The sequence below is a fragment of the Eriocheir sinensis genome, chromosome 59 (genome assembly GCF_024679095.1).
Source record: "Eriocheir sinensis breed Jianghai 21 chromosome 59, ASM2467909v1, whole genome shotgun sequence".
Lineage (NCBI taxonomy): Eukaryota > Metazoa > Arthropoda > Malacostraca > Decapoda > Varunidae > Eriocheir > Eriocheir sinensis.
The window spans coordinates 1,386,646-1,404,145 of NC_066567.1; the positions used below are offsets into that span (position 1 = coordinate 1,386,646).

At 51.5% G+C, this 17,500-nt stretch overlaps 1 protein-coding gene across 2 annotated transcripts in view; it reads left to right on the forward strand.

Moving 5' to 3' along the window:
- The first annotated feature begins 9,138 nt into the window (after nt 1-9,138).
- LOC126985312 (homeobox protein unc-4 homolog) overlaps nt 9,139-17,500 on the forward strand; it is an 8,759-nt gene continuing 397 nt past the window's right edge. The window contains exons 1-3 of one of the 2 annotated variants that reach the window (XM_050840064.1): nt 9,139-10,247; nt 15,902-16,080; nt 16,352-17,500. The exon at nt 16,352-17,500 is cut by the window's right edge and continues 397 nt beyond it. In XM_050840064.1, coding sequence (XP_050696021.1) covers nt 9,950-10,247; nt 15,902-16,080; nt 16,352-17,173 — 1,299 coding nt within the window. In that variant the 5' untranslated portion in view covers nt 9,139-9,949 and the 3' untranslated portion in view covers nt 17,174-17,500. The remainder of the gene's footprint in view (nt 10,248-15,901; nt 16,081-16,351) is intronic. The other variant, XM_050840065.1, reaches the window with a different exon arrangement.

The following is a 17,500-nucleotide window of genomic DNA, read 5'->3' on the forward strand; positions in this document are numbered from 1 at the left end:
AATGGAAAAGGAAGGGAAGGGAAGGGAAATGGAAGGGAAGGGAATGAGAGCGAAGGGAATGGGAGAGGAAGAGAAGGAAAAGGAAGGGAAGGGAAGGGAAAGGAAGGGAAGGGGATGAGAGAAAAGGGAATGGAAAAGGAAGGGAAGGGAAGGGAAATGGAAGGGAAGGGAATGAGAGCGAAGGGAATGGGAGAGGAAGAGAAGGAAAAGGAAGGGAAGGGAATGGGAGAGAAAGGAATGGGAAAGGAAGAGAAGGGAAGGAAAGGGAAGGGAAGGAAGGAAAAGGAAGAGAAGGGAAGGGAAGGAAAGGAAAAGGAAGGAAGGGAAGGAAAGAAGAAGAAAAAAAAAAACTGTACATATTTACCACACACACACACACACACACACACCCCTTCAACAACCCCCCACCCCCTTCCCCCCCTCCCATCACCCCCCTGATTTTATATTCAAGAAAGTTTTCCGAGCCGCCATTTCGTAGAGCTTGCAGCCAATTACTATGCAAAATATGTCAGAATCCATTTTCAGACGGTAATCCTGGACCAGAACTCTCGAACCACGCCGGGAAATACCTAACTTTGGGAGGGGGGGGGGAGGGGGAGGGGGAGGAGGAGGAAGGGGGGTGGTGGTTTGGGGTATGGAGTAAGGAGGGAAGGGAAGAATTGGGTATAAGGAGGAGAAGGAAGAGGGTGAGGAAGAGGAGGAGGAGGAGGAGGAGGAGGAGGGATGGGTTGGTTTGGGTTACAGAGTGAGGAGGGAAGGGAAGAATTGGGTATAAGGAGGAGGAGGAGGAGGAGGAGGAGGCCATGAAGGAGATTGGTGGTGGTGGAGATGCTGGTGGAGATGAGGAGGTGGAGATAGTGGAGGAGGAGGGGGAGAGTGGGGGGAGGCGGGGGGATCATACCAGGTTAATTAGTGTGAGAAAATGATTTACCTGGACACAGTATTACTCTCTCTCTCTCTCTCTCTCTCTCTCTCTCTCTCTCTCTCTCTCTCTCTCACTGGATGACTGACAAACTAGCGGGTGGAGGAAGACAGGAGGTGGATGTTCTGCCAGGAGGGGGAGGAGGAGGAGGAGGAGGAAGAGGAGGAGGAGGAGGAGGAGGAGGAGTAGGAAGAGGAGGAGGGTTGAGTTGGTTATTGTATTTTAAGGAGAATGGAGGTGAAAAGAGAGAGAGAGAGAGAGAGAGAGAGAGAGAGAGAGAGAGAGAGAGAGAGAGAGAGAGAGAGAGAGAGAGAGAGAGAGAGAGAGAGAGAGAGAGAGAGAGAGAGAGAGAGAGAGAGAGAGAGAGAGAGAGAGAGAGAGAGAGAGAGAGAGAGAGAGAGAGAGAGAGAGAGAGAGAGAGAGAGAGAGAGAGAGAGAAGAGAAGAGGAGAAGGGAAGGAGGAGAAAAAAAAAAGGAATGGAAGAGGAGTGTGTGTGTGTGTGTGTGTGTGTGTGTGTGTGTGTGTGTGTGTGTGTGTGTGTGTGTGTGTGTGTGTATGTGCCCAGCGGAAGTACCAAAGTTGTATATAAAGAAACAGGGCATCGGTGAGGGTATAGAATGCGTGTGTGTGTGTGTATGGGGGGGGGGAGGGGGGTAGGAAGCTGGGGGGAGCGAGGCAAGGGGGAGGGGGGGTCCGGGTTGCGTCACGGGGCTCCTGGGGGACGGCGGGGAGGCGGCAGAAGTCCCCTGGGGAGGCCTGGGGGTCGAACTGTGCCCGGGCGGATAACACAAGCTTGCCTGTTATAGCGTAAGGCCGCGGCGCCGAGACTCCTGCACGGAACAACACAAAACACACACACACACACACACACACACACACACACACGCACACACACACACACACACACGCACACACACTATTCAGGAGCAGTAAGTAGCGGGCTTTTTTTAATATTTTTCTTTACGCCCTCGAGCTGTCTCCTTAGCTGTGAAATGAAATGAAACACACACACACACACACACACACACACACACACACACACACACACGGGGAACGAACGGGTAAGACCAGAGGCGAGAGACACGTTCATATGACAGAGAACAGAGAGAAGATGAACAGGATAGCACATTCACGCCCTCCTCCTCCTCCTCTTCCTCCTCCTCCTCCTCCTCTTCCTTCTCTTCCTTCTTCTACACCCTTCCCTTCCCTCTCCTTCTCACTCTATGCCCCAAACCAACCCATCCTTCCTCCTCCTCCTCCTCCTCCTCTTCCTCTTCCTCCTCCTCCTCCTCCTCTCCTCTTCCTCCTCCTCCTCCTCATCCTCCTCTTCCTTCTCCTCCTTATACCCAATTCTTCCCTCCTCACTCTATACCCCAAACCAACCCCCCCTTCCTCCTCCTCCTCCTCCTCTTCCTCCTCCTCCTCCTCCTCCTCCTCCTCCTCACCCTCTTCCTTCTCCTCCTTATACCCAATTCTTCCCTTCCCTCCTCACTCTATACCCCAAACCAACCCACCCTTCCTCCTCCTCTTCCTCCTCCTCTTCCTCTTCCTCCTCCTCCTCCTCCTCCTCCTCACCCTCTTCCTTCTCCTCCTTATACCCAATTCTTCCCTTCCCTCCTCACTCTATACCCCAAACCAACCCACCCTTCCTCCTCCTCCTCCTCCTCCTCCTCAGCTTTCAATCCCCGCCTCCCGCCACTCCGCCTGCCCGACACACAGCCTTCCTTTCACTGCAAATTGTTTAGTATTCATGTCACTGTCGCTTCCTGTGGCTATTAGCGCGCCCACGAAACACACACCGCCCCCCCCCCCCTCCCCCCCCGCCCCCCCCTGCATCCACTCCACACGGGGCGGGGGGGTGAGGGGGGGGGTGAGGGGGAGGTTCTGTTTAGAGTGGAGAGTGTTGTTCTTCGTTACTCAATGGGGTTGTTTTATATATAGAGAGAAGTGGAGGAGGTGGAGGAGGAGGAGGAGGAGGAGGGAAGGGGAGAAACTTGAAGAAATGAATATAAAACAGAAGAGTAAGAGGAGGAGGAAGAGGAAGAGGAGTGATATATGAGCAGTAGTAGTAGTAGCAGTAGTAGTAGTAGTAGTAGTAGTAATAGTAGTAGTAGTTGTAGTAGCAGTAGTAGCAGTGGCGGAAGTCTCGGCTCCGTGGCACCGTTGATAACGCTCCTCTCTCCCCCGCTAATGAAGACCTTGCCAGTCCGCTCATGCACGAGGGCGTAACGTGAGCCAAAGGGCGCGACGGTCGAGGCGTGGGCGCCGGGACTAATTAAGGCAACACTAACTTACTATATGAAGAAGGGGGTGAAGGGAGGGGAGGAAGGGGAAGGAGGGGAAGGAAGGAATGGAGGAAGAGGAATGTTTGGAAGGAGGGGAAGTGAAGGGGAGGAGAAGGGGTGGATGGGTTGGGGAAGAGGGGAAGGGAAAGGGAAGAGGGGAAGGGAAGGGATGGGAAGGGGAGGGATGGGATGGGGAAGAGAAGGGGAGGGGAAGGAAGGGGAGGGATGGGATGGGGAAGTGGGGAAGGGAAGGGGAGGAGAGGGAAGGAATGGGATGGGATGGGGAAAAGGGGAAGGGGAGGGGAGGAATGGGATGGGGAAGAGGGGAAGGGGAGGGGATGGACGGGGAGGGAAGGGGAAGGGGAGGGGAGGGGAGGGGAAGAATGCAAGGCTGAGAATAGACAGACAGACAGAAAGACAGACAGATGGAGAGAAAATAAAGAGAGAGAGCGCTAATGAGGTATATATATAACTCTCTCTCTCTCTCTAATCAGGTTTCTTTCCTCTTTTAAAACTAGTAAAAAGGAAAAAAAATGAGAGAGAGAGAGAGAGAGAGAGAGAGAGAGAGAGAGAGAGAGAGAGAGAGAGAGAGAGAGAGAGAGAGAGAGAGAGAGAGAGAGAGAGAGAGAGAGAGAGAGAGAGAGAGAGAATCACCTGCGGTCCTAATTAACTACAGGTAAAGCAATCGCCTTCTTTATTAGGTGTGTGTGTGTGTGTGTGTGTGTGTGTGTGTGTGTGTGTGTGTGTGTGTGTGTGTGTGTGTTCCCGTCTATTTCATCTTTCTCCATTTCTCTCTCTCTCTCTCGATTCATTTCTCACCTGAACAGAAGCTGAGAAAAGCAAGGTGTGTGAGAGAGAGAGAGAGAGAGAGAGAGAGAGAGAGAGAGAGAGAGAGAGAGAGAGAGAGAGAGAGAGAGAGAGAGAGAGAGAGAGAGAGAGAGAGAGAGAGAGTCAGTACAAGGGATGATTTATTGTGTGGCTGTGAGCGAGGAAGAAGAGGAGGAGGAGGAGGAGGAGGAGGAGGAGGAGGAGGAGGAGGAAGATAGAAATGGACATAGGCAACTCACTCCAGAAATCTCCTCTCCAATTCTTCTTCCTCCTCCTCCTCCTCCTCCTCCTCTTCCTCTTCTTCCTTCCTTCTTTCACCACCACCATCACCACCATCATACGTCTACACCACCCCATCATCACCACCACCACCACCACCACCACCACCACCACCACCACCACCACCACCACCACCACCACCACCACCACCACCACCACCACCACCGCTTTCCCTTATAAGTATTACGAAAACCAAAGAGATTTTATCGTCTTCTTCTTCTTCTTCTTCTTCTTCTTCTTCTTCTTCTTCTTCTTCTTCTTCTTCCTCCTCTTCTTCTTCTTCTTCTTATAATTATTCGTGTTTTTCGAGGAGGAGGAAGAAGAAGAAGAAGAGGAAAAATAAAATAAGATACAATAAACAAAGAAAATGAAAGACAGGAAAACTTTTTGATGTCTTTTCTTTTCAGTATTGAAGAAAAAAAAAGAAAAAAAAGAAAAGAAAGAAAAATACCAATAAGAAAAATAAAGAAAAATAACGGGAAAACATTTTGAGGTCTTTTCTTTTTCAGTATCAAAGAAAAAAAACAAGAAAAAAGAAAAGAAAGAAAAAAATACCAATAAGAAAAACAGAGAAAAAGGAAAACAGGAAAACATTTTGGCGTCTTTTCTTCTTAGTCTCGAAAAAAAAAGAAAAAAAAGAAAAGGAAAGAAAAGAATACCAATAAGAAAAACAGAGAAAAAGGAAAACAGGAAAATATTTTGGCGTCTTTTCAGTAACGAAGAAAAAAAAGAAAAAAAGAAAAGGAAAGAAAAAAATACCAATAAGAAAAATAAAGAAAAAATAACGGGAAACTATTTTAACTTCCCCGCTCAGCTTCGAAAAATAAAATCAAAACCAAGAAAAAGCAGAGAAAAATGAAAACAGGAAAATATTTTAAGACAACCTTTCCTTTCTGCCGCCGCGCCGAGTAAGGGAAATTATATAAAGGCGCGGGGGTGTTAGTGCGCCGCGCCGGCCGTCCATCCCTTCAATCACCCATTCATTGTGCGTCATATTCCATTATTAGCGGCGGGTACAATGCCTTCCCTTGCTCTTGGGGGAAAAAGAAGAGGAAAGACGAGAGAGAGGAGAAGATGGATTATGGCTGAGTGGTTAACGTGCATGCGCGGCGTACAGGGGGGCACAGGTTCGCATCCCGCCCGCGTCATATTCCATTATTAGCGGCGGGTACAATGCCTTCCCTTGCTCATGGGGAAAAAGAAGAGGAAAGACGAGAGAGAGGAGATGGATTATGGCTGAGTGGTTAAGGTGGATGCGCGGTGTACAGGGGGGCACAGGTTCGCATCCCGCCCGCGTCATATTCCATTATTAGCGGCGGGTACAATGCCTTCCCTTGCTCATGGGGAAAAGAAGAGGAAAGACGAGAGAGGAGAAGATGGATTATGGCTGAGCGGTTAAGGTTCATGCGCGGCGTCCAGGAGAGCCAAGGTTCGCATCCCGCCCACTACAAACAAACTGGGATTTTTGAGGTACCGCCGAGTGGCCAAAAGCCCCGTTCACACTGTGGCGACTCTGGGCCACAACAACCCAGCGACTCCTGCATCTGACAAGTTGGTTCCCACGCTCCAAGAAGGGGGGTGGGGGAGGGGGGGGAGTATTGGGGTCTTGGTGTCTTGCCGACTGTCTGGGACATTCGGCCAACGAGTTGCCAGCATGTCGTGCTAACCCTCACGACTCCAGACTCCCGCCACGACGTCGGCGCAGCATTCGGCAACAGTCTCAAGACCTCTTTCAGGACATGTCCGACCCTTTCACATCAACACCCATGCAAGACCTCGTGTACCCTAGAGTCGTGGGTAGTCGTGGCCCAGAGTCGGCACAGTGTGAACGGGGCTTAAGACTACCCACATGCTGTCCCGGGTTCATTATGGCGGAGTGGTTAACGCGCATGCGAGGCGTACAGGAGGGCACAGGTTCGCATCCCGTCCACTACAAACAAGCTGGGATTTTTGAGTCACCGCCGAGTAGCCCCAAGACTACCCACATGCTGTTCCGGGTTCATTATGGCGGAGTGGTTAACGCGCATGCGAGGCGTACAGGAGAGCCAAGGTTCGCATCCCGCCCGTTACAAACAAGCTTGGATTTTTGAGTCACCGCCGAGTAGCCCCAAGACTACCCACATGCTGTCCCGGGTTCATTATGGCGGAGTGGTTAACGCGCATGCGAGGCGTACAGGAGGGCACAGGTTCGCATCCCGCCCGTTACAAACAAGCTTGGATTTTTGAGTCACCGCCGAGTAGACCCAAGACTACCCACATGCTGTTCCGGGCTCTTCTCCGTAATAGAGGATCAGAGATGAGTTCCAGGGGGTAGGATGAGCTAGGCAAGGTGGCGCCACTCTAAATAGCTGCCCGCTCCATAACGAATTGGGGCAGACCACTATACAGGACCCACCATGAAAGTCTATACCCCAGCCAGTCTCTCTCTCTCCATTGATCACTTTTTCTTCCCTCGTCTCTCTATTTCCAAACATTTCTCACTCCTTCATCTTTTTCTTCTTCTTTTTCTTCTTTTTTTCTTCAGCGCGAGTCTTCAGTTTCCCTTCCCTTCCCTTCCGAGCCATTTGTTACTGTCATTGTTTTTTCTTGTTTCTTTTATTTTTCTTCTTGTCTTCTTTTTACAGTTTCATATTTTTTTTTTCCTTCTTCCCTCTTAGTTCAGCAACGCCAACAACAACAACAACAACGGAAGAAGAAGAAGAAGAAGAAGAAGAAGAAGAAGAAGAAGAAAGGAAGGAAAGTAGACATGAAAACCCCAAACACACACACAAACACGCACAAACACACACACACACACACACACACAAGCACCCCTCCCCTCACACACACAACCCCAATATATCGTCTATGTCTATAATAATATCACAAACTCAATCACTGTATAATATTAACACCATATTAGCGTGTACAAACCTTCGACATCCACACACGCACACACACACACACACACACAGCACAAACGTTCGTGGTGGAAAAGGAACCATCGAATTAGTCAAAACAAAGCAATTTTTTCTTTCCCAGGGGAGTCACGGTTTAGATGAAGGACGACCCTCACGCTCAGAAGATGATAGCTGACAGACACAAAGGAAGAGGAGGAGGAGGAGGAGGAGGAGGAGGGAAAAGTAAACATGCCCGAGGAGGAGGAGGAGATGGAGGGGGGGGAGAAGAGGAGGGTTGCCCGCTTAATATCCACTGTGGAAGAAGATGCCTTGAAAAGATAACAGATGGAGAAGGAGGAAGAGGAGGAGGAGGAAGGAGAAGAAGAAGAAGAAGAAGAAGAAGAGGAAGATGAAACTCAACAAAGACATAAGTAACGAGAAAAATAATGAGAAAAAGAAAAATTAGAAGACGAAGAAAAAGAAGAAAAAAAAACAGGAGAAGAAAATGGAAGAACAAAACAAACAAACAGCAACAACAACAACAACAACACCACCACCATCACCACCGCCGCTAATTCCCCTCCCTCACGCCAAGGTCTCCTAAACAGATCATCTCCGCCATCTTCTTCCATTACGAGATGAACAAGACAAGGAACTAATTTGAAACGTTTGTCTTCACGCCCAGAAACGTTTGATCCGAGGACCCTGAGAAACGTTTTAGCCCGATTAAGCTTGGGAACGTTTGATGTGTCTTAAAAAACGTCTGATGAAGGTTGATTAAGAAACGTTTTTGCTCGGTTAAGCTTGAACGTTTGATTTGAGAGCCTGAAACGTTTTAAGAGATTTGTGGGTTTTCTGTACTCCCCTTCCTCCTCCTCCTCTTCCTCTTCCTCTTCCTTCCTCTCCTTCCTTCCTTCCCGTCTTCATTCTTTCCCTCCTCTCCTCTCTTTCTGCGTTGATGTGTGTGTGTATGTGTGTGTGTGTGTGTGTGTAACTCATTTTTATTTCCTCCATTTTCCACTTCGCTATTCACGGTTTTCTCTCTCTCTCTCTCTCGTTTCCAAATTCCTCCTCCCTTCGTTATTTATTTTTTATCTCTCTCTCTCTCTCTCCCTTCCCCTCCATATGAAGGTAAAATTCCTTTCATACGTCTCTCCTCCTCCTCCTCCTCCTCCTCCTCTTCTCCCCTCCATTCTCTTTCTCTCCACTTCCTCCCCTCTCCACTTTATCTTCTCCACATTTCTACTCCATATTCCTCTCCCTTTCCTCCCCTTCTTTCCTCCTCTTCTTTTTTTTTTTACTCCACTTGGTAATCTTTTTCTCCCTTTATTTTCTTCTTCCACATCTCTTTTCCTCCTCCTCCACCTCCATCCATCCTTCCTCAACATCCCATAACATCGCTTCCTTCCTATACTCAACTATATACTCCACACGCCCCACTGGTCTTCCTTCCACCTATACCCCCCCCCCCCCCCCCGCGCCTAATGGAGGGCTAATACATGCATAACCAATCCCGCGCCCCGCTCCGACACTCCTGCGGGCGGGGGGACGTCAATCCGCGCGGCGCTGTTTCCAATGTGTCTTTTCCGGGGCTTCGGGGCGTCGGGGCGGGGTGAGGGCGGTAGGGGGGGTGTCCGGGGCGTGGTGGCCGGGGGGGGGGCGGGGCGTGATTAGCGGCGGGGCGGGGGCGGGATGCGTGGGGCCGGGTTTTACAATCAATGAGGTGCGTTAGGGCGCTAAACATTTTCCAATCATGTGTAACTTGTTCGCACATGATAAAAGGGAGAAATCGATTAGGCCCTTCCCCTCGGCGCTGATTGGCGGAGGCTGCGGGCGGCGGGCGCGGGGATTGGCTGTGCGGCGGGCGGTGGGCGTGGCGCGGTGGTCCGGGCGGCTCACTGACACCCTGTTATGACGGCACAAGAGGCATGGATGATTCCCCTTATATTTCACTCCCGCATGATCCCTGTCGGCGGCGGCGGCTCCAGCACACAGCCCGCGCCCGCCCGCCCGCGCCCGCCACGCCACGCTCAGAGTTATGACCGCAGCGCCCACGCCTCCTCCTCCTCCTCCTCCTGTCCCTCCTCCTCCGGGTCCCTCCTCCTCCTCCTCCTCCTCCTCCCGCCGCTGCTGCTCCGCCACATGTTAGCGGGTGTTTAGTGGATCCCGACGGCGGCTCGCACACGACGACCCGCGCCCCGACACCGCTCCCTAACTCACGCCGCGCCGCCCTCTTGACGCGTGGGTGCCTGTGCGTGCGTGCGTGTGCGTGCGTGTGCGTGCCGGAACTCACGCCCCGCCAGCCGCGGCGCCCACACCCGGCCCGTGGCGGCGAGAGACCTCAACAGATCCGTGTGTCGGGCAGGCAGTGGTGGTGGTGTGGTGGTGGTGGTGGTGGTGAGGGTGGTGGAGTGACAGCCAGCGGGACCAGGCGGTGTCAGCCTCGCGTCACTCGCCGTCAGCGGGAATCAGAGTCATCCCCGTCACGTCAGCAGTCTTCGGCGTCAGCACCGTCAGTCATCGTCCTCCTCGTCAGCAAATCAACACGGGAATCAGACTGACTCATCCTCGTCACGTCAGCAGTCTTCGGCGTCAGCACCGTCAGTCACACTCCTCGTCAGCAAGTCAGCACCCAAAGCCTCGCCCTCAGCACACATCAGCAGCGTCAGCACACGTCAGCTCTTCACCTTCGTCTTCGTCAGCCACGGACGCCGCCTCGGGGGACGTGGGCGGCGCGGGTGCGGGCGTGGGCGGTATGGGCGAGCCGCGGGGGGTGCGGGGTGACCTCCACCTGGGGCTGGGCTACCTGCACCCCGTCCACGTGTTGTCCCAGCTGGCCCGCCCCGTGCCGCTGCCCATGGGGGTGCCGCCCTTCACCCTCGCCCCCCCGATGCCCCACGCCCTCAAGGTGATGGGCGGGGGCATGGGCGTGTACCCCTGGGGCTTCAACCTCCAGAGCCCGATGCTGGGGTCTCTACGGGGCGGCCAGGGCTTCGGCAGGAGTCTGGGCTCGCCGGAGAGGCTGACGGAGGCGCGGCAGGAGGACGGGAAGGGTGAGTGTGAGGGGGGGAGGGGGGGGAGAGAGAGAGAGAGAGAGAGAGAGAGAGAGAGAGAGAGAGAGAGAGAGAGTGTGTGTGTGTGTCCGCCATAAATAAGACGAAGTTGAAATATCATGTTTGAAGAGAAGTAAAAACCAATGTTGCTCCCGTGTGTGTGTGTGTGTGTGTGCGTGTGTGTGTGTGTGTGTGCGTGTGTGTGTGTGTGACAAGGCGAGTATGAATGAATGGAATAAACAAAATCAAGAGAGAGAGAGAGAGAGAGAGAGAGAGAGAGAGAGAGAGAGAGAGAGAGAGAGAGAGAGAGAGAGAGAGAGAGAGAGAGAGAGAGAGAGAGAGAGAGAGTCATAAATCAAGAATTCTCTCCCCTCTTGACGCCAAAGAGGGAGGGAAGAGGGAGAGAAGGGAGAGAAAAAAGGGAGGTAAGGGGAGGGAGGGAGGGAGACAAAGGGAAGGTAAGGGAGGGAAGGGAAGGAAGAAGGAATAGGAGGAAGGAATAACGGAGAAAAGGAAGGAGGGAAGGAAGGAAGGAAGGAAGGAAGGAAGGAAGGAAAGGTAGAAAAAAATGAATGAAAAAAGAAGGAAAATATATGAATAAATGATAACAAAGAAAGAAGGAAAGAAGGAAGAAAGAAGGAAGAGAAAGAAAAGAGGAAGAGAAAGAAAGGAAGATGAAAATAAAGAGAGAAATTAATGAATGAAAAGGAAGGAAAAAACCAAATAAATAATAAAAGAGAGAAAAGGAAGAAAGGAAGGAAGGAAAGAAGGAAGGAAGGAAGGAAGGAAAGAAGAGAAGAAAAGAAAGAAAGATTAAAATAAAGAGAAAAATATATGAGAAAATAGGAAGGAAGGAAGGAAGGAAGAAAGGAAGGAAGGAAGAAAGGAAGGAAAGAAGGAAGGGAATAAAACAGAGGAAGAAGGAAAAGATAGATATCAGACGAGGAGGGAGATTTTTGAGATGGAGGAAATTGATGGAGGAGGAAGAGGAGGCGGAGGAAAGGAAGGGAAATGAGGGGGAGGGGGAGGAGGAGGAGGAGGAAGGGAAGGGAAAATGAAGGGGTAGAGGAGGAAGGGGAGGAAAGAGGAAGAGGAGGAGGAGTTGACCGCATGGCCGATAATAAGAGGAGGAAGGAAGGAAGGAAGGAAGGAAAGAAGGAAGAAAAGGAAGGAATGGAGGAAGAAAGGAAGGAGGAAGGAGGATGTTAAGAGATAAGAACTGAGGAGGAGGAGGAGGAGGAGGAGGAGGAGGAGGAGGTAATCTGGGAATAAGGAAAGGAAAATGTGTGTGTGTGTGTGTGTGTGTGTGTGTGTGTGTGTGTGTGTGTGTGTGTGTGTGTGTTTAACAATATAATAATGAATAACTCTCTCTCTCTCTCTCTCTCCAGCCTTCATCGAGTTTATCTCCTCGAAGCGTCAGCAATAAACTCTCCTTCTCCTCCTCCTCCTCCTCCTCCTCCTCCTCCTCTTCCTCCTCCTTATCTTAACTTTAATTAACTATGGCAATCTGACCCTTAACAAACTCCTATTATTAACCATTGAGTCTGTTTCTATTATAAGTTGTGTGTGTGTGTGTGTGTGTGTGTGTGTGTGTGTGTGTGTGTGTGTGTGTGTGTGTGTGTGTGTGTGTTTTCTTTCTCTCTTTCTTTCAATTATTCCATTTTTTATTTTATTTTATCTATTTCCTATTTTCTTTATTATTTTCATTCTCTTTCTTTATCATTTATCTCCTATTTCTCTCCTTCGCTCCATCTTTCTCTCTCTTTTTTTCCATTATTCCAAATTTATTTACTTCCTCTCTTCCTCTCTTTCGCTTACCACTTCCTTATTTTCTATCTTCCCTTCTCTCTTTTTCCTTTCCTTTATCACTTTCCCTCTCTTCTATTTTCTTCTTCTTCTCTTCTTATTTATCTTCCATGTCTTTCTCTCTCTCTCTCGTTTATTTTCTCTACACTAATCATTTAATCTCCATCTGTTTCCCTTTTATTCCATCTTCTTCTTATTCCTTCATTTATCACCGCGTCTCATCTCCATCAATTTCCTCTTTTTCCTCTTCTAATTCTTCCTATATTTATCACCTCGCCTCCATCTCCTTCCCTTCCTTTGTCTTGTTTCTTCTTTCGTAATAACTTTCCCCTTCGTTCAAACACTCAATCCACACCTGTTTGGCTCATTAATTAGCTCGGCCAGGTGAGGTACAGGTGTGGTGGGCAGGTGAGGTACAGCTGCTTGCTAATTAGGGCTCTTCGGAAAGCAATTTAACCTTTACCTTTTCACGAGCGAGTATTTTCAGGTCACAACAGGTGAGACAACACCTGTATTTTCGACCTGTACGCAATTCATTACCTGGAGAGACGGTGGGAAAGGCTAATCTATTTCTCTATTATCTTCTATTACCTTCTATTTCATCTCTCTACCTGGTTCTCTGTCTGGTGTTAGTGTGCTCCATCCTGCCCCGGTAAAGGTTCTAATCTCATCTCTCCACCTGGTTCTCTGTCTGGTGTTAGTGTGTTCCATCCTGCCCCGGTAAAGGTTCCAATTCCACCTCTCCACCTGGTTCTCTGTCTGGTGTTAGTGTGCTCCATCCTGCCCCGGTAAAGGTTCTAATCTCATCTCTCCACCTGGTTCTCTGTCTGGTGTTAGTGTGCTCCATCCTGCCCCGGTAAAGGTTCTAATCTCATCTCTCCACCTGGTTCTCTGTCTGGTGTTAGTGTGCTCCATCCCGCCCCGGTAAAGGTTCTAATCTCATCTCTCCACCTGGTTCTCACTCTATCTGGTGTTAGTGTGCTCCATCCTGCCCCGTCAAAGGTACTAATTTCATCTCTCCACCTGGTTCTCACTCTATCTGGTGTTAGTGCTCCATCCTGCCCCGTCAAAGGTTCTAATTTCATCTCTCCACCTGGTTGTCTGTCTGGTGTTAGTGTGCTCCATCCTGCCCCGGTAAAGGTTCTAATTCCACATCTCCACCTGGTTCTCCGTCTGGTGTTAGTGTGCTCCATCCTGCCCCGGTAAAGGTTCTAATTCCATCTCTCCACCTGGTTCTCCGTCTGGTGTTAGTGTGCTCCATCCTGCCCCGGTAAAGGTTCCAATTCCATCTCTCCACCCGAATCTCTCTCTGCCCGGCGTTGCACAATTCTGGGATATATAACTTTGGCTCGCCGGGGAGTTAGTAAGCAAGTTAGCGTCAAGTTAGCGTCGTGTTCACCACAGTCCCGGGTTAAAGAAAGGTCGCAACTGCTCCTAACTATAACAACGAACTGCTGTAACGACACACGACTCGGTTAGTTAGATAGTTTGTTTGTTATGAAGGTAAGAGGCGAGGGGTGAGGTGCGCCGAGCTTGTTAAGGGGAAATTTACCTGAGAGATAGATAGATAGATAGATAGATAGATAGATAGTAAAGAAAAGAGTAAAAGACACAAAAAGAAAGAAAAAGAAAGAGAAATGAGAGAAAGAGAAAGAGATAGGTAGATAGATAGATAGATAGTAAAGAAAAGATTAAAAAACACAAAAAAGAAAGGAAAAGAGAGAGAGCGAGAGCGAGAGAGAGAGAGAGAGAGAGAGAGAGAGAGAGAGAGAGAGAGAGAGAGAGAGAGAGAGAGAGAGAGAGAGAGAGAGAGAGAGAGAGAGAGAGAGAGAGAGAGAGAGAGAGAGAGAGAGAGAGAGAGAGAGAGATTTAACACGTTTCTTTATCCCGACAGTAATTAGGCAACTAGAGAAGGTCCCAGAGGAGATGGAAGAGGAGGAGGAGGAGGAGGAGGAGAAGGAGGAGGAGGAGGAGGAGGAGGAGGAGGAGGAGGAGGAGGAGGAGGAGGAGGAGGAGGCTAGTAGAAAATGGCAAGAAATATCCGTAGATTTTCACGACTCATGAGAACCAAAGCGAAAAGGAAAGAAGGAAGGAAGGAAGGAAGGAAGGAAGGAAGGAAGAAGGAGATATATAAAAGGATAAAGATAAAGAGCAAAGGAGGAAAAGAAGAAAGGAAAAGAAGATACGAGGAAGAAGATGGAATGGAAAATAAAGGAAAATGAAAAAATGAAAATAAAAAAGGAAGGAGGGAGAGGAAAGGAAGAAGAAGGAAGAAGAAGAGGAGGAAGAGGAAGAGAGAGAGAGAGAGAGAGAGAGAGAGAGAGAGAGAGAGAGAGAGAGAGAGAGAGAGAGAGAGAGAGAGAGAGAGAGAGAGAGAGAAGGGGAGGTAATGAAGCTTTGAATCAAGGTTAATGAGGAGGAAGGGAAGGTGAGGGAAGGGGAGGAAGGGGAAGAAGGGGAGGAAAGGGAGGAAGAAAAAAATGGAGGTGATGAAAAGGGGATATAAGAGGAAGGGAGGAATGGAGGTAAATGGAGGGAAAGGGGAGGAGATGAGAGGAAGAGGAAGGGAAGAGGAGAAGGAGGAGGAGAGGAAGAGGAAGGGAAGAAGAGGAGGAGGAGGAGAGGAAGGAGGGAAAGGGGAAGATGTAAGAGGTAGAGAAAGAGGAAGAGGAGGAGGAGGAGGAGAGGAAGAGGAAGGGAAGAGGAGGAGAAGAAGGAGGGAAAGGGGTAGAAGTAAGAGGTAGAGAAAGAGGAGGAGGAGGAGGAGGAGGAGGAGAGGAAGGAGGGAAAGGGAGAAAAGGAAGAGAAAGGGAGGAGGAAGAGAAGGAGAGTAGAGATATGGACGCAAAGGGGAGGAAGAGAGAGGAGGAGGAGGAGGAAGAGGAAGGAGGAGGAAGAGGAAGAAGAGGAGGAAGATGAAGAAGCATATTCCTTTTTATACAAAACAAATCAAAATAAAAAAAACATCAAGAAAATAAAGAAAAAAAGAAAATATTATAAAAGTTTAGAAAAAAATATGGCATCCAACCCTCTATTGCTCCTAACACGAAAGATACAGAATCGAACACTGGAGCAAAGCGTATCAGATCCTATACATAATTGATCCCCTTTTAAACTCTTCAGTAAGGACTCAAACACCTTCTAGCGAATCATCTATGCGATCTAACACTCTTTTGATACTTATTCGAAAAGATACAGAATCGAACACTGAGGCAATGCGCATCAGATCCTATACAAAATTAACCCCCTTTTTAAACTCTTCAGTAAGGACTCAAACACCTTCTAGCGGGTCATCTATCGGATCTAACACTCTTTTGATCCTTGTTCGAAAAGATACAGAATCGAACACTGAGGCAATGCGCATCAGATCCTATACACAATTAACCCCCTTTTTAAACTCTTCAGTAAGGACTCAAACACCTTCTAGCGGGTCATCTATCGGATCTAACACTCTTTTGATCCTTATTCGAAATGATACGGATTTGAACACTGAGGCAATGCGCATTATTCCTATAGGGTTATGGTATTCTTATAGACGGTTGAATCCTCCTCCTTCTCCTCCTCCTCCTTCCAATCATCTTCACCTCTTATTTTTCCTCTTCTTTATTCTCTCTCTCTCTCTCGTTTTCCATTTTCTTCTTCCTTCTTTAGCTTCATTTTCATCGTTTCTACATATTTTTCTTGTCCTTTTCCTTTGTACACCTCTCCTCCTCCTCCTCCTCCTCCTCCTCTTCTTCTTCCTTCTTCTTATCATCCCAGTTATCATCTTTCTCCTCCTCGTCATCCCGTCACCGTCACCGCCATGCAGCACTAATAACCCTCACACCCTCCCGCCGCGCCTCCTTCAGACTGCGAGGACGGCAGCCTAGACGGCGACGCGGCGGCCAAGCGGCGACGCTCGCGGACCAACTTCAACTCGTGGCAGCTGGAGGAGATGGAGCGCGCCTTCGAGGGCTCGCACTACCCCGACGTGTTCATGCGGGAGGCGCTGGCCATGCGTCTGGGCCTCACCGAGAGTAGAGTCGCCGTGAGTACTGCCGCGAGGGGTGGCTAGTTACTGGTGGGGGGCTGGGGGGCGGGGAGGGTGAGTCAGGGACGTCAAGGGCTCGGAAATGCTGCATGGGCTGAGTGCATGGAGTGTTTCTTCCCCAACACATGTAACTTGTAGGCACACTTGATATATATATGTTTGTGTCCCGCCGCACCCTTCCCTCCGAGGGGGCGCCGCGCCTGCCCGGGCGAGTGTCCCCCCCCGGTGCGAGGCGCGGCGCCCCCTCATTAGTCCTGTCATTTGGCAGGTGTGGTTCCAGAACCGGCGCGCCAAGTGGCGCAAGAAGGAGCATACCCGCAAGGGCCCGGGCCGCCCCGCGCACAACGCCCACCCGCAGTCCTGCTCGGGCGAGCCCATCCCGCCGGACGAGCTGGAGCGGCGGGAGCGGGTGCGGCACGAAAAGAAGATGATGAAGCAGCTGGAGCGGCAGCAGCGCAAGCTTGCCCTGAAGGGCGTGCACGTGAGCCTGGAGCAGCTGCGGCGGGAGTACGAGAATCAGCACAAGTCGGAGCCGGAGATCGACGTGGTGGGCGAGGCGGGCGGCGACCAGCACCAGCACCAGCAGCACCAACAGCACCAGCACCAGCACCAGTCTCAGCGCCAGCCGCCGCAATCCGCGCCGCCCCGCGAGACCACCGTCAAGCGGCCGCCAACATTCTCCATCGAGAGCATCCTGGCGCCCACGCGGCCTGAGGAGCGCGGCCCCCCGTCCCCCGGCACGCTACTGCGGGGCGCGCCCACGCCGCCCCCCACGCCCCAGGACGCGCGGCACGCTCTGCAGCACCTGGGGCCCGCCAAGCACGAGGCGCTGGACGACTCCTCGGAGTGCGACGCGTCGGAGGCGTCAGGCGAGTCCTTCGACGTCTACGGGGCGGGCGGGCGGCGGGGCGAGGGGTCGCGGGGCGCCGCCGCCGCCCTGCGTGTGCTGGACGCCCGCGCCGCCGCCATGGCAGCGCTGGACGCCGCCGAGTCCTCGGACGACTCCGCCAGCCTGGGCCGCGGCGAGGCGCGGGGCGGCGGCGCGGCGGACGGCGGCCTGCCGGGGGTCGCGGCGCGCCACGCCTGCTGAGGCACCACTAGTCACCCGCGGCGCCCACGATCCCTGGGTGTCGGGCGTCGGCGGCTCCGGGGGCTGCGGCACGCCCTGGAGACCCTCCTGCCCCTGCCCCTGCCCCGCCCTCCCTCGGCCTGCCCCTGCCCCGCCCCCCCTCGGCTTGCCCCGCACGCCGGGAATATTTCATGGCGGCGCCGCCATCACGCCGCCCCGAGCACACAGACCCTGTGTTCAGCCCAAAGCGTGGCGCCGCGGTCGCCGCCACGCCCCCCACGCCCTTACACGCCCCACGCCCGCCGCGGAGGCGCCACCCACCAGTCTGGCGCCCGCCGGGGGGGCGGG